This window comes from Fusarium proliferatum, assembly GCF_900067095.1.
Source record: "Fusarium proliferatum ET1 genome assembly, contig: FPRO_scaffold008, whole genome shotgun sequence".
Classification (NCBI taxonomy): Eukaryota; Fungi; Ascomycota; class Sordariomycetes; order Hypocreales; family Nectriaceae; genus Fusarium; species Fusarium proliferatum.
In genome coordinates this window covers 1,807,297-1,819,445 of record NW_022194797.1, presented here as the reverse complement: position 1 = coordinate 1,819,445, position 12,149 = coordinate 1,807,297, and the positions used below count along the sequence as shown (strand labels likewise).

Below are 12,149 nucleotides of genomic sequence, written 5' to 3'. Positions count from 1 at the left end.
CAATATCGTCCAATCAATCTAAAACATGGCCCAGAAACCTAGCCTCATATTTGTGCCTGGTGCGTGGCATAGTCCTGAATGTTGGGGCAAGATCATGTCCGCCATGGAGGCTAAGGAGTTCAAGTGTATTCCCGTCGCACTTCCGACAAACCAATCAACAAGCACCGACGTTAATTACTCCCATGACGTTAAAGCTGTCGCCGATGCCATCGCTGGCGAGGTGTCGCAAGGACTTGATGTCGTTGTCTTAGTGCACTCCTATGCTGGACCGGTGGGACAAAGTGCCATGAGAGGCTTCACCAACAAATCTGCCGACACAGACGGAAACACTGGTCGCGTGATAGGGCTTTTCAATGTTGCGACCGGTTTCGTCCGCGAAGGCGCGAGTTTTCTCGACGCCCTCGGTGGCAAGCCCCTACCGACTTGCGAAGCTGACTACGAGAACAATCTGATGGTCATCAAAGTCGACCCAATCGACATGATGTACCACGATCTCCCGACAGAAGAGGCCGAGTACTGGGTTGGAAAGCTCAGCAAGCAGGCTTTGACCGGTTCGACGGAAGGGTATGAAGCGATATACGAAGGATGGAGGGACGTGCCTGTCTGGCAGGTCATGACCAAGGACGATAGGGCCTACCCTTATGAAGCCCAGAAGATGCTTGTCCGAGGCGCGGAAAAGCTTGGTGCGGATGTCACGAAAAGGATTATTGATAGTGCGCATTTGCCGATGTTGAGTAAACCCGATGAGATTGTCGGGATTCTGGAAGAGGCGATCCAGGCATTCACTTCATGAGAGACGTACTGGTAGACAGGGCTGGCCTGTCTATCATGTGTCTATGTTTTCTTCTATTTCGATAGCTTGTGGAGTTTTGTTTCTAGAGCGACATTAGTTGGCGAAAGACATGTTTCCGAGATTTTGATATTGGTGGCGATGATATATTGACTGGCAGTCTAGGCCACTTGCAACACGCAATGAACTTCTATCACCAATAAGGTCCTTTTAAACACGTTTAAACAACATACTTAGACACTCAAGAAGGCATCCTATCCTTACTCGTCAGTTCACCCTCAGCTTCATACCTCCAACACATATTATCATGCCTTTCAATTCAGCGTCCAGGAGTCTGTCTGACTCTGGAGGCTTTGGTGTGTCCAGAAAGACTGGCGTATATCTGTTCATTGATAGGTAAACCTTGCGACATCTCAACGAGACACATCAAGGCAACACCTGAAAAGTTCCAATTAACTTCACCTTTTGGAAAGCAATATGCGCAGATATATCAGTTCTTGCTACCCTTACTTTCATCGTCAACGACCTCGTTAGCGTCAATATTGACACTTAGATAAGGTTTTCACAAAGATCTATCATTCGCTGGGAACCCCCCAGTACGAAGGCTAGGAGCTGAGGAATTGCGCTCGTGATGAGAAGCTTTTATCATGGAAAAAGGGCTGTCTTTTTCTTTCTTTACTTATACTATCAATGTGAAATCTTTTATGACTTGAAATTTTTGTAGGTTTGCTGTGTAGCTTTAGTAATTGGCAAGGCATAATAGTTAAATGTGAGCCAAACGTTTTATTCTCTGTTGAGACTCGTGACTGAGAGCCTATTACCAAAGAAAACCTTCTTATGATCAGTACACAAGTTGGTTTGTTGAGATGTCATAAGCTTTAACTATCAATCAATAATCAGTACACAAAACCAGGATACAATAACGATTAAGCTTCAGTAAGCCGGTCCAACTTCAACAAGAGCTTAAATTCACGGACAAAGTTTAATAAGTTTTACGATTATAAAAACCCATCTATCTTCAAAATTTAGACGTGATCTTGGATTATCATCTTACTTTTCCTTTTTTCAGCGATGCATGAACATCCAACTAGCGATCCCGAGCCGAAAGTCGAGTCTTTATCAGACTTGTCCTCATTCCGTCTATTTTCTCAGTTGCCAGCGGAGCTTCAATTTATGATCTGGGAATCGGCCTTTGATGCAACTTCAAGGTTTATCAATATTCACCTCTACATGGCACTCGGCTATGATGGTGGTTCCAATCTGCCCAGGCCTAATATGTGTATAACTGGCGGAAGCTTCATCCTTCGGGGACGCGAAACGGACAAATTCAGGGAGTCGCACAGACTGAGCTTGGCTTGTTGGGCTGCTCGCAAAGTCTATCTCTTGAGATACCCACAAAGTATCATCCTCTTGAATTCAGTTAGGCGAAAAGATGGTTACTCAAGAATAAGATGCAATATCGCATACGACATTTTGTGCATCGAGAAGATCAATGGAATCTTTCATGAGCACGACGATAGGCGACTTTTTACTACTCCAGTCTTAACGCAGGTGGCTCGGCAAGCCTTCAGCTCGAGCAGGAAGGTGCTTTCCTCGTTTCAGCACGTTGCCGTTCGGCTTCGCAGAGGCTACCCAAGTAGGGATCATCTTGCGACAGCTTTCGCAACCGCACGCCTACATTTCACGGTTCAACAGGCAACATTGCTCCTCTTTTCTTTTTTCGAGTCTATCAGACACCTTTACTTTCCCGTCAAGTCAAAAAATCCAGCCACGGATGACACAGAGTTCTTCCGGGGTCTGCCTGCACAGGGCTACACACCGGCGCCAGTTCAGTCTTTCCTTGATTTTTACGACCGCGTCCAGCGTTATTCTGAGCAGGTTAATGACTCCGATTGCGATGTAAATCATCGGAAATGGAGACCAAGGCCACTCCGTGACATACAGTGCTATTATGGCCGTGAGTGGCTAGAGAAAGCATAGCCCGGGGAAACCGTTTCTCCCAGGCAATAGGCAAACAGTCCTGATGAATCCCTACCCTCCTAACAAGGCTGAACTCATGTCGACTTGTTAAGCGACAAGAAATTCTCGACGGGGCTTCAAACGTATCTTGATTCATTCGCCAGAGCAGCACAATTATTCGATACCAAACTAGCCTACTTGACCGCAAACAGTCCTCAAACAAGATAGCTTATCCAATTCATGAAATCATAATGCTTCTATTTCTGGCTCTCATCTCTTTATCTTAGCGTATCTGTCTCCAAATCGCGTATAGAGTGACCAATCACCACATCTTACCCACGATGTCCAAACCCCACCATTTCAACGCCAACCATGCGAAGTAAGTTTTAATTTCAGAATATTGACCGCAAAAAAGTTTTAAAGATATTACCAAATGGTCTCAATATATTTCATTACAAGAAGATCCCTTCCGACTGTTGCCTAGAGTTGTCGCCTCAGGCAGTACTAAATACTTGGCCATATAAAAGGCATCTCAGTTGTCATTCCATCCCCATCGTAAATCTATTCACATGGTACACATATCGCATTTTCGCATATCAGAATTGACAAGTTGGCTTCTTTCCAATAATTCATTATGGCCTCATCTCAAACCGATCACAACGTCAGCCACGACGAACGCTTCAGACATGAAGTTTTGAAAGGCTTTGCAGAAGACCTTCAAGACATAGCAAGTGACAAAGAGAAGCAAGATCTTCTCATATCTATCAAGAGCTTTGCTTTTCACTTTATCAAAGAGCCACTCAAAAGACCTATGGCAGACTTCCTCACCGTACAGCAGAATCTTGACGCCTTGTGGCATATGTTCTTCAAAGCCAGCATCGCTATAGACAGTGACAGCTTGTTCCAAGATCGTCTTGTCCTTCTACTATTGTGGACAAGACATTTTGATCTTGTGTACAAAGATCTCTACACGGGGCAGAATATGGCAGGGAATTGGGAATCTTATGGTTTTGCACAGAGTCTACAGACATTCTGGGAAGCGCTGATGAAAGAAGGTTCAGAGGCTGAGCTACAAAGCCTTGCTACTTTTTCTGCCAAGGTCTTGGCTGCTGGTATATGCGAGGAATAGATCTCCTCGACTGGGCTATGGTATATGCGCGAGGTCCTTGAGGCCAACGATGACAATATTGCCAAGTTTCTACCTGGCGCAGTTCTATGGATGGAACTATGTCCTTACGCGCTCCTCAAGGGCTGCGTTCTCAAAGGAGACGAACAGCAGTCAGGACAGTCGTCACTGAATCTTGGGACCCTTCCGCAGGATCAATGCGTTAATAATGTCGGATTCAGCATGGCGCGGTGGTTGATTTGGAGACGTCGCTTCCAGAAGCTCAGCCGTCACGCCGATACTTCACTTGCGCAACTTGCCAAGAAGGGATTCATGGCTATGATCCACCGCGGCCGAGATGTTGATTACAGTGTCCCAGGTGAAGACGTATTTGCCGAAAGGTTACAGGCTACCATGTGGACTGAACTCGTCAAGAGTGGAAAGGAAAGCCTGGATGGTGATGATGTCGATATCGACACCAATTGGGTTGATGGGCAGATCGAGTGAGTATTCATGAAACGAGTTTTGTACAACTTGCCTTGAGTTTCAAATTTAGAGGCATTGAAGATCATTTAGTTCGTGTACTCCGCTTGTAATAATAGGCTGGCTATGAAAACAATACGCTCGTTCATCATCCAAATTCATTCATCAAGCCTAATCTATCAGAGTCTGGTCAATGGGTAATCCGTATCCTTTCCAATAGCAGACTCGATATCCTCACCGCAGAATTCCTGCAGTGGTATAAACTCCTCCCCTGGCGCATCTGTAAAGACCCCTCCGTACTCATCGAGATTACGTTTCGGGTATTGCCGTGCAGCAAACCAAAGTCGTCCATCAATAGGTTCTGGGCTGATTGGATGATGGTGCTGAATTGCTCTGACTGCAACTCGGAGAAGAGGTCGGATCAGAGGGTAGAACCAGCCACCGTGGAAGGTATCGAGGAACCCGGCTTTGTCACATGTGTTGTGATAGAAGGCAAAGATCACTCGTGTACCGATGTTTGTGCCAAGTCGAAGACTGCGTATCCAGTTGTGTTCTGACATTGCTGGCCGGTCTTCTGCGGGAAGTGAATCATACACTCTGTGAAATGCCTGGTAGATCGATGCAGGCATTTGAATCTTGTATGGACGGAATCTTGACCCTTCTTCCAGCGCATCATGCCCAATAGTTGCCGTCATGTCAAAGTTATCGTACTGAAGTTTATGGATAAATCTGCTTGCGTCAGTCAGCAGTAACAAATACGCCGTCAGGGAAGCAACCTGTAGTTATGGCATTCTGTTTGCGTAAACGTATAGTCAAAGTCCACTGCAACGTGGTATTCAGTCACATCATCCTTGCCATCCTTCGGTCTGGGTACATCCCTTCCCGCTATATCTTCAGGAAACTCGCCCGCGTTCAATTCTCGCATTCTCTGATATTCTTGACGAGCATACAAAGCCGCGATATAAAACTGATCAGAGTCTCTGAAGAGGAAGTTTTGATCCCAATCGTCTTCTATCAATGATAGCCCGGCGTCGATGAACTTGCGAAGGTCACCCAATGGGCCTATAACTGTACCCGAGTTTAAAAATCTCGGTTCGCTATACTGAAGATCCCCAGGGTCCGTTTTGGGTCCCCGAGTAAATCGAGGCTGTGCTGAGAATGGAACAAGCCAACACCTCGGATCCGTTTCGCTCTCGGGCCAGCATCCCTTATCCGTTCCCCATAAAAGAGTCTGCCTTAGCCCGGTTCGATGAAGCTCCTTGACGGTAATTCCACGTTGATCAGCAAGCCTTTGATCAGCCTCAGCCATGAGAGTGAAGTATCGCTGTATCATGGACTCTGCGGGCAGTTGAGCCAGCACATCGAATCCGTCAACAAGAATGACAAGATCATCAGAGGCTCCTCCCGCATTGTGCAGATAATCCTTGATGGCGCGCAATTTCGCGACATGTGCCTTTTGCGCGTATAAGAAGGTCTCTCCTCTGTAGCCTAGAATCGTCGGTATAGAGTATCGATTGGCGAGTGCCGATGTCACAACTGCGCATACTTGGCGGTTGGGGACATTTGCGGGGACGAGGTAGTGAAGCCTAGAGATTCGGTGTGAAGATGCTAGTAAATGGGAAGGGTTGGATGCATTCTTGATGTCCTGTATGCGAAAATCCGTTAGCTTCCCTGCGTCGTTCGATGGCAGGTTAACATACCAGGTTCCTACAGTTGAAGGTCAGAAATATCAGCACCATTGCGATAAGGAATGCGCGGCCGCGGCTCTTCTGAATCCGATGCCGTTGAAGCTCCCTGCCCGGTGCGAGCATCCGCACCCTCTCTGACCACTCAGCATGGGAATAAATTGATGGATTTAGGTTATTTGTACTGAATAGCATCATCTTTTCTAGTTGTCCAGATTTGACTGTTGGAGGAAGTAGCCCATCTGCAGATGAAGAGGCAGTCAAAGATAAGGGGTCAATTCATGACGCATGACCAAGACAATTACATTTCTCTGCTCCAATTACAATACGCTATGAATATGAAATAATTTTTACGTTCTCGCCCTTCCCTTGGTGCCTAGACTGACTTGGTCTACCTACCCGTATTGGCATAACCGCAAATTCCGAGATACATATCACTGGAGCATGTTGCGACCCCATGACATTGAGACTCTGCGTCGTGTGGCAGGTGCAGCATCCGATACCGTAGACCGACTTCATAGTCTTCAAGTTCACTTGAACAAGATAGAAATCCAATTTGTTTTTCGTTTTGAAGATGCAATAGACGTTCAAGCAGCGTCCCCAACGGCTGACGGCCGTGCCATCGAGAATCATGTCCTGGATCATCCCTTGACATGGCTTTCCCCCACCAATAGCCCTCACATCCTTGAGACACGACAATTAAACCAAAATCTTCTTCTTTCTAAGCTCCGCAACTTGCATGCAACTTCTGAGATTTTGCCAAGTTCGGGCCGAGGATCATTTACACCAGGACTCTTGATACAGTGCAGTTTGGAGAAGAAACCTACCTGCAAGCCTGCGGGTTACGTTTCAAAAGACTCGGAGATATGTCCTGTCGCGATGGTATAAGGCTCTTCATCTATACACTACAGGCCACATTGAGGCGTTGTCGACTTGCTGCCAGGCTAGGTCATCCTAATGGCGCACGTTAGCGACAGGCTGTTTTCATCGAAGCACCACTCAAAGCGTCATTGGTCTAGGGGTTAGGATTCAACTCTTCCATTGAGAAAAGTTGAGGCTCGGATTCGAATTCCGGATGACGCACGCTTTTTTGGCAGTTTTTGTTCGTGAGTGGATTTTTGTAAAACGGGGTCATTAAGCGAGATGGAGTCCCATTCCCCTTGAGACAATCCAAGGGATCGGAGTAAGTACAAATACTATCGTGAAGTAATGCATGGTAGATAATTCATGGCCTCCAGGAATTGGGCCTGCGCTGTTAGACAGGTCTCTTGCGGCCTGTTAGATAAAGGGGATCCCTTTTACATTAGATGGCTCCAGTCTTCCTATCCTTCTCTAAGCCCACCTACTCATTTGATCTGCTCGTGATTCTGAAAGCAACATCTCATAATATGGGTGCCTAAGAGCCTCAGCAGTCGTAAGTCGCTCCTAGGCACATACATTAGTACAAACCATCACATAATGCCACAGGACCATACTCGCCTTCGGGTCAAATCGTAGAAGCTGGTCAATAAGACTCAGGGCTTCATCAGATACGAGCATCTCATTATCCGAGTTGATGAAGTCGGTCCAAGCTTGTTCATGATGTTGGCCCAGAGCTTCAAGTTCCTCGCCATTCAACTCAAGGTCGTATTCATTGACAAAGCGGTAGAGTTTGTCTGTGCCAAGGACTTCAGCGATTTTCCTCAGTTGATCAATTAGCGAAACCCCGTGAAAGAAAGGCTCTTTTCTGAAGATCATGGCTGCGAACATAGCACCGAAGCACCACATGTCTATGCTGAAGTCGTATCGTTCGTAGCTGAGGAGAAGCTCCGGTGGCTTCCAGAGGCCTACGCAGGTGTCCAAATCTTCGTCGGGTCGGTAGAAGTCTGCTGAGCTCCAGCCTATCAGTCGGAGCTATAATTCGTCAGTATGCATTAGATCATGTTATTCGGAGTCGAACTTTTCTATTTTCGTGATCAATCACCACGTTGTGCGGTCTGACATCACGGTGCATGATACCTTGGCTGTGGGCGAAGTCCAAAGCTCTCAGAAGCTCGCGGGTGTAATATCGAATGTCCATGTCATTGAAACGAGGATACAGCGTTCGGAAATCTGTATTGTCTACGTATTCGAGAACGATGCCGATGTCGGATCCCTATACCTCATAAGTTTAACGCCGATTCAGGACTGGGGCCTTGAAGGATATGCGAACCTCCTCACCTTGGACGGCATCGATGAAGTTGATGATGTTGGGGCCATTGTCGAGATATTGGAATATCTCGAGTTCGCGACGGATCCTATCTCTGCTATCTTGCTTGAATAGCTTCATAGCGTAGATGCGACCGCTTGGATCACGACACTCGAAGACGATTGCATGTCTTCCTCGCCCTATATCAATCGCGTTAGTATTTAGCAAGTGAAGGGTAGACTAAGGTTTGGAATTACCTAATCGTTTTGGGGGCGACATATCATAGAACTGCCCTGCTAGTTGTCAGCAACAAGCCTGCAGCCAACTCTGCTCTAGACTCGCCCGCCCCCGACTCCGGGTGGATTGGTGCCATCTTCAGGGCAATAAGGCGCAGGTCCGTTTTTTTCGTCCCTCAGAATCCGGGTATCATGATCGCCGGAGCTTGACATCTGATGCAAGGATGAGCTGTTGAAGCAGAAAAACCCCGCATAGGGCTGACATGCTTATTCAGCCAAGATACAGAAAAGGCTGGAGGGTTACACAGGCAGCCTTGATGTCTCCGTATAAAAATGGATGTACCTATTTGCATTGACTTTTAGATATTGGTGGAACACGGAGACGTCTACTCAATCAGCGTCGGGGTCAAGTTTGTTGATGGGAACTAATCCAAGGCTCAACATGATCAAAAAGACGTGACAATGCTTCGCAGCCAAAGGATGTTTGATATAAGCAACAAAAGAAATGGAATCAGTTCAAGTGACAGTATAATAATGTGGACTAGTTCTTTCCAGAAGTCATTTGTTAATTTGGCCAAGAATGCCAGTCATGGAAGAATTCTGCGACCTGTTAGGTTATTGTCCTCGTTACCCTAAAGCTTGACTGCTCGCCGGCAGTCAATAGTATGACAATCTTATTCGCCGAAGAGTCGCTTAAAATTACGGCATTTCTTGATTTTAGGTTTGTCGGGTTACGAGAAAGAAACAGCTCTTTCGGAACTCGCCGTGAAAGAAAGCTGAAAGTTAGACTGCCAAGGCTGAATTTCTTGGGACTCCAACGTTGGCGACTGGAATTCATTTCTGGGGCAGACCCAGTCACTAAGAACTAAGCTTATCTGATTTAGGAAAACAACCAGGTCCGCACAGATAACCCGTCGAAACTTGTGCCTCCAATCACTTAAGACCAATCGAATTCAGCATGTGACACGAATGTCCAAAAGCTGCAGTAGCATAAGGCGGATTAAATGAGTTGCTCCACATGTGAGAGGCGCAACGGCAATCCTCTGCCGTTGGGTGACTCGCGAAGCATTCTCAGTTGGGAGATGGCCGGATGATCTGGCGCGCGCTAAAGGGGCTGTAAGCCTGTAAGGGCCATGGGTGAAACTGGCTAACGCACGCAAGGTACAGTTGTTTGATGAGCTGAAAACTTAACATGCAGGGGGGTTGTGACTGCCATGATCCTTTGTTATGCGTTATGGTACGGAGTAAGTCTGCATGTCCTTGGTCTGATCTGGATGAAAGTTGCAGAGACTGTCAAGTTGGGCATAAAGCCTCCCGTCTTTCTACGGAGCACAGTGAGCCACTGATGCACCCAGTCGTGCGGCTGAACACGAGCTAACTAAAGAGATGGAGGTCAGACCGATCGTGGCACTAAATGTTTGGTGTTTCGTGAGGGCATTCAGCCTTTTTACGAGGTGGGGTGCCAGGAAATAAGACATAGCCCAAACATTAACTACAATAGGAAGCCCCTTAATCCAGCCTAATGATTACCGCCACAATCGTGACTCCTCGCCTTGAGACAATCTTAAATACAAAGCCTGTGGTATCCTTCTGTTGGTTCTTCCATCCCATCTGTTTTGAGTAAACTCTCGTTAATAGCCATCCACTCGTTATTCTTTCTCCGCTTCAACAACCAACACCAACACCTTTTTTAATAATACCCAATCACAATGCGCTCTGCCATCATCCTCACTGTCGGCGCGACCGTCGTCGCTGCCTCGCACCCTGCTCTCGAGCGCCTCGAGAAGCGCGATGCTAAGGAGTGCGCTTCCGTCGCCTCCAGCATCCTCCCCGACCTAACCGCCATCCCTACTCCCGACTCTTCGCTCGCAAGCTTCCTCGCCAAGCAGACCGATGCCATGACCATGACCGATCAATGTGTCATCCCCGCCGTCACTGGCTCCATGGCCAAGGAGTACACTTCCTACGCCTCCAAGCTCAGCTCTTGGTACATCGACCAGAAGGATGGCATCTCCTCTCTTCTCGAGGCCTGCAGCGACGTCCCTGAGGTCAGCTCTCGCATCGCCGAACTCAAGGAGACCGCCACCATTTGCGACAAGGTCACTTGGGCCAAGGAGACTGGCTCTTCCTCTTCCAGCGGTGATGCTTCTCAGTCTAGCGACGCTGCTGCTTCTAGCTCCACCGCCGACAAGGGTAACGCTGCTGGCGTCAACTCCATCAAGGCTATTGGCGTCCTCGCCGTCGCCGGTCTTGCTGGTGTCATGATGCTGTAAAAGCTTCATGCCTTATGGGAGGAATAATAACGGACAATACCCGTGGGTGACGGCGTCTTGGCTTTTCGATTCATTTGGCCTGGTGTACTGGTCTCTAGTTTTACTGTAAAAACACTCAATACAAGCGTTGTGGCTACTGCAGCCTTTATGTAATTGCCTGCCTCCCTTGACCATATTCGCGCTCAAATGTTATTGATGCGCTTTTGTATTGACGTGTCGTGCCTTTCGCCGAGCCTTAATCTATCAATGCGCAGCCGATTGAAGACAGACTCGGCAGAGGCCCCCATTGTCTGCATTCCCCAGTTGCGTTGTTTGTAGATCCCCGTGCGCCATTGACACCGAATGATTGCCAAAATTTGGGGTAGAAATCTTGGTGGGCCCGGGGTCATTAGCCGCGATTAGGCCTCAGCATGGCTGACGCTGTCTGACCTGTAACTATGACAATCGACGGAATGTTTCAGGACGAGATCAGGGTCCAAGCAATTCCATTCATCATGACGACCATAAATAGTTAAAACCTTTCGATCGGCTTTGTTGGGCGTATTCATTACTCCCGGTCTCATCTCGGGCTTCGGTCCGTGTTTACTGATTTCTCCAAGACCGTCAAATGTGTCTCAAATGGTCAAATGGAAGTGCCAACAGACTGCCTATGAGATCGTCACTTATCCCATCACCCACAAAATATAAGATGGGGTCTGACTCTTGTTCTTTTGACGTTTCAGAAGACGCGGGAGGTGACTGGGAAGTGGCGGTTGGGCGATTCCAGGAATTGCTGGAAGTCTGATCTGCATGGCTGCTAGCATATTGCGAGCCGAAACAGTACTCGTCTTCAAGCTGCGAAATAGGCGTCAAAGGTGAAAGAATATAGTCCATAGGAGGATATGATGTCTCGAAGTCTTATTTCGCCTGTTAGTAAGAGCCTTACAATGATGTCAGAGAACAGCGGCTTATGGGAAACTTGACTTACCTCTTGACTCTTCGTGCTTGACCTCGATATCAGATGACGTTGGAGAGTATGGATAGCTAGAATTATCGCGCGCGGCCTCAGCGGAGACTTCTTCCTTTTTGGGTTGCTTGGAAGCTTTATTGTCTCCTTTGTTCTTCTTGCAGCTATGTTTGTCAGTGATACCGTTGGGAGACTCTTGAAGTTGACTCACGGTGACCGACGCGGCCCTATCACTACACACTCGCACGAGCTCCATTGACAGTTACTGCAAGGTGACTTCTGCATAACATCGCATCGGACCTTTCGAGATCTGCACGTTAGGCAAGCTCTGCGAGCTCTGCGCTTTTGGCGGCCATTTGTATGTCGGGTATATTGCTGAGCTTCTGTTGCTGCTGGGATATCTGACATGATGACCACGAACAGTGTATAAAAGCTTTAAATCGTTAAAATAGTAGCTCGTTACATATATGACACTCACTGCGATATCTCAAATATAAAGAAACTC

The 12,149-nt window shown here is 47.4% G+C and overlaps 8 protein-coding genes and 1 non-coding gene across 9 annotated transcripts; 6 read left to right on the top strand and 3 right to left on the bottom strand.

The window, feature by feature from the left end:
* Window positions 1–25: 25 nt before the first annotated feature.
* Window positions 26–793, top strand: FPRO_14407 (uncharacterized protein; the record flags this gene model as incomplete). The annotated part of the gene is made up of 1 exon (XM_031219428.1): window positions 26–793. One exon carries the CDS (start codon window positions 26–28, stop codon window positions 791–793), a length of 768 nt encoding a protein of 255 aa, XP_031085188.1.
* A 1,068-nt stretch (window positions 794–1,861) lies between these two features.
* Window positions 1,862–2,770, top strand: FPRO_14406 (uncharacterized protein; the record flags this gene model as incomplete). The annotated part of the gene is made up of 1 exon (XM_031219427.1): window positions 1,862–2,770. The coding sequence occupies one exon, from the start codon at window positions 1,862–1,864 to the stop codon at window positions 2,768–2,770; it is 909 nt and encodes a 302-aa protein (XP_031085187.1).
* Window positions 2,771–3,383: 613 nt separating this feature from the next.
* On the top strand, window positions 3,384–3,878 carry FPRO_14405 (uncharacterized protein; the record flags this gene model as incomplete). Its single annotated transcript, XM_031219426.1, has 1 exon — window positions 3,384–3,878. The coding sequence occupies one exon, from the start codon at window positions 3,384–3,386 to the stop codon at window positions 3,876–3,878; it is 495 nt and encodes a 164-aa protein (XP_031085186.1).
* Window positions 3,879–3,902: 24 nt separating this feature from the next.
* FPRO_14404 (uncharacterized protein) lies at window positions 3,903–4,361 on the top strand (the record flags this gene model as incomplete). Its single annotated transcript, XM_031219424.1, has 1 exon — window positions 3,903–4,361. The coding sequence occupies one exon, from the start codon at window positions 3,903–3,905 to the stop codon at window positions 4,359–4,361; it is 459 nt and encodes a 152-aa protein (XP_031085185.1).
* A 155-nt stretch (window positions 4,362–4,516) lies between these two features.
* Window positions 4,517–6,076, bottom strand: FPRO_14403 (uncharacterized protein; the record flags this gene model as incomplete). Its single annotated transcript, XM_031219423.1, has 3 exons — window positions 4,517–5,066; window positions 5,114–5,982; window positions 6,038–6,076. 3 exons carry the CDS (start codon window positions 6,074–6,076, stop codon window positions 4,517–4,519), a joined length of 1,458 nt encoding a protein of 485 aa, XP_031085184.1.
* A 950-nt stretch (window positions 6,077–7,026) lies between these two features.
* On the top strand, window positions 7,027–7,105 carry tRNA. The gene is given in 2 exon segments: window positions 7,027–7,063; window positions 7,071–7,105. It is a non-coding gene; the product is annotated as a tRNA-Gly (tRNA).
* A 322-nt stretch (window positions 7,106–7,427) lies between these two features.
* On the bottom strand, window positions 7,428–8,468 carry FPRO_14402 (putative protein kinase ck2 catalytic subunit ck2 alpha-3; the record flags this gene model as incomplete). The annotated part of the gene is made up of 5 exons (XM_031219422.1): window positions 7,428–7,447; window positions 7,498–7,915; window positions 7,962–8,156; window positions 8,214–8,389; window positions 8,447–8,468. 5 exons carry the CDS (start codon window positions 8,466–8,468, stop codon window positions 7,428–7,430), a joined length of 831 nt encoding a protein of 276 aa, XP_031085183.1.
* Window positions 8,469–10,134: 1,666 nt separating this feature from the next.
* On the top strand, window positions 10,135–10,698 carry FPRO_14401 (uncharacterized protein; the record flags this gene model as incomplete). The annotated part of the gene is made up of 1 exon (XM_031219421.1): window positions 10,135–10,698. The coding sequence occupies one exon, from the start codon at window positions 10,135–10,137 to the stop codon at window positions 10,696–10,698; it is 564 nt and encodes a 187-aa protein (XP_031085182.1).
* A 603-nt stretch (window positions 10,699–11,301) lies between these two features.
* Window positions 11,302–12,052, bottom strand: FPRO_14400 (uncharacterized protein; the record flags this gene model as incomplete). The annotated part of the gene is made up of 3 exons (XM_031219420.1): window positions 11,302–11,594; window positions 11,666–11,808; window positions 11,856–12,052. 3 exons carry the CDS (start codon window positions 12,050–12,052, stop codon window positions 11,302–11,304), a joined length of 633 nt encoding a protein of 210 aa, XP_031085181.1.
* Window positions 12,053–12,149: the final 97 nt, after the last annotated feature.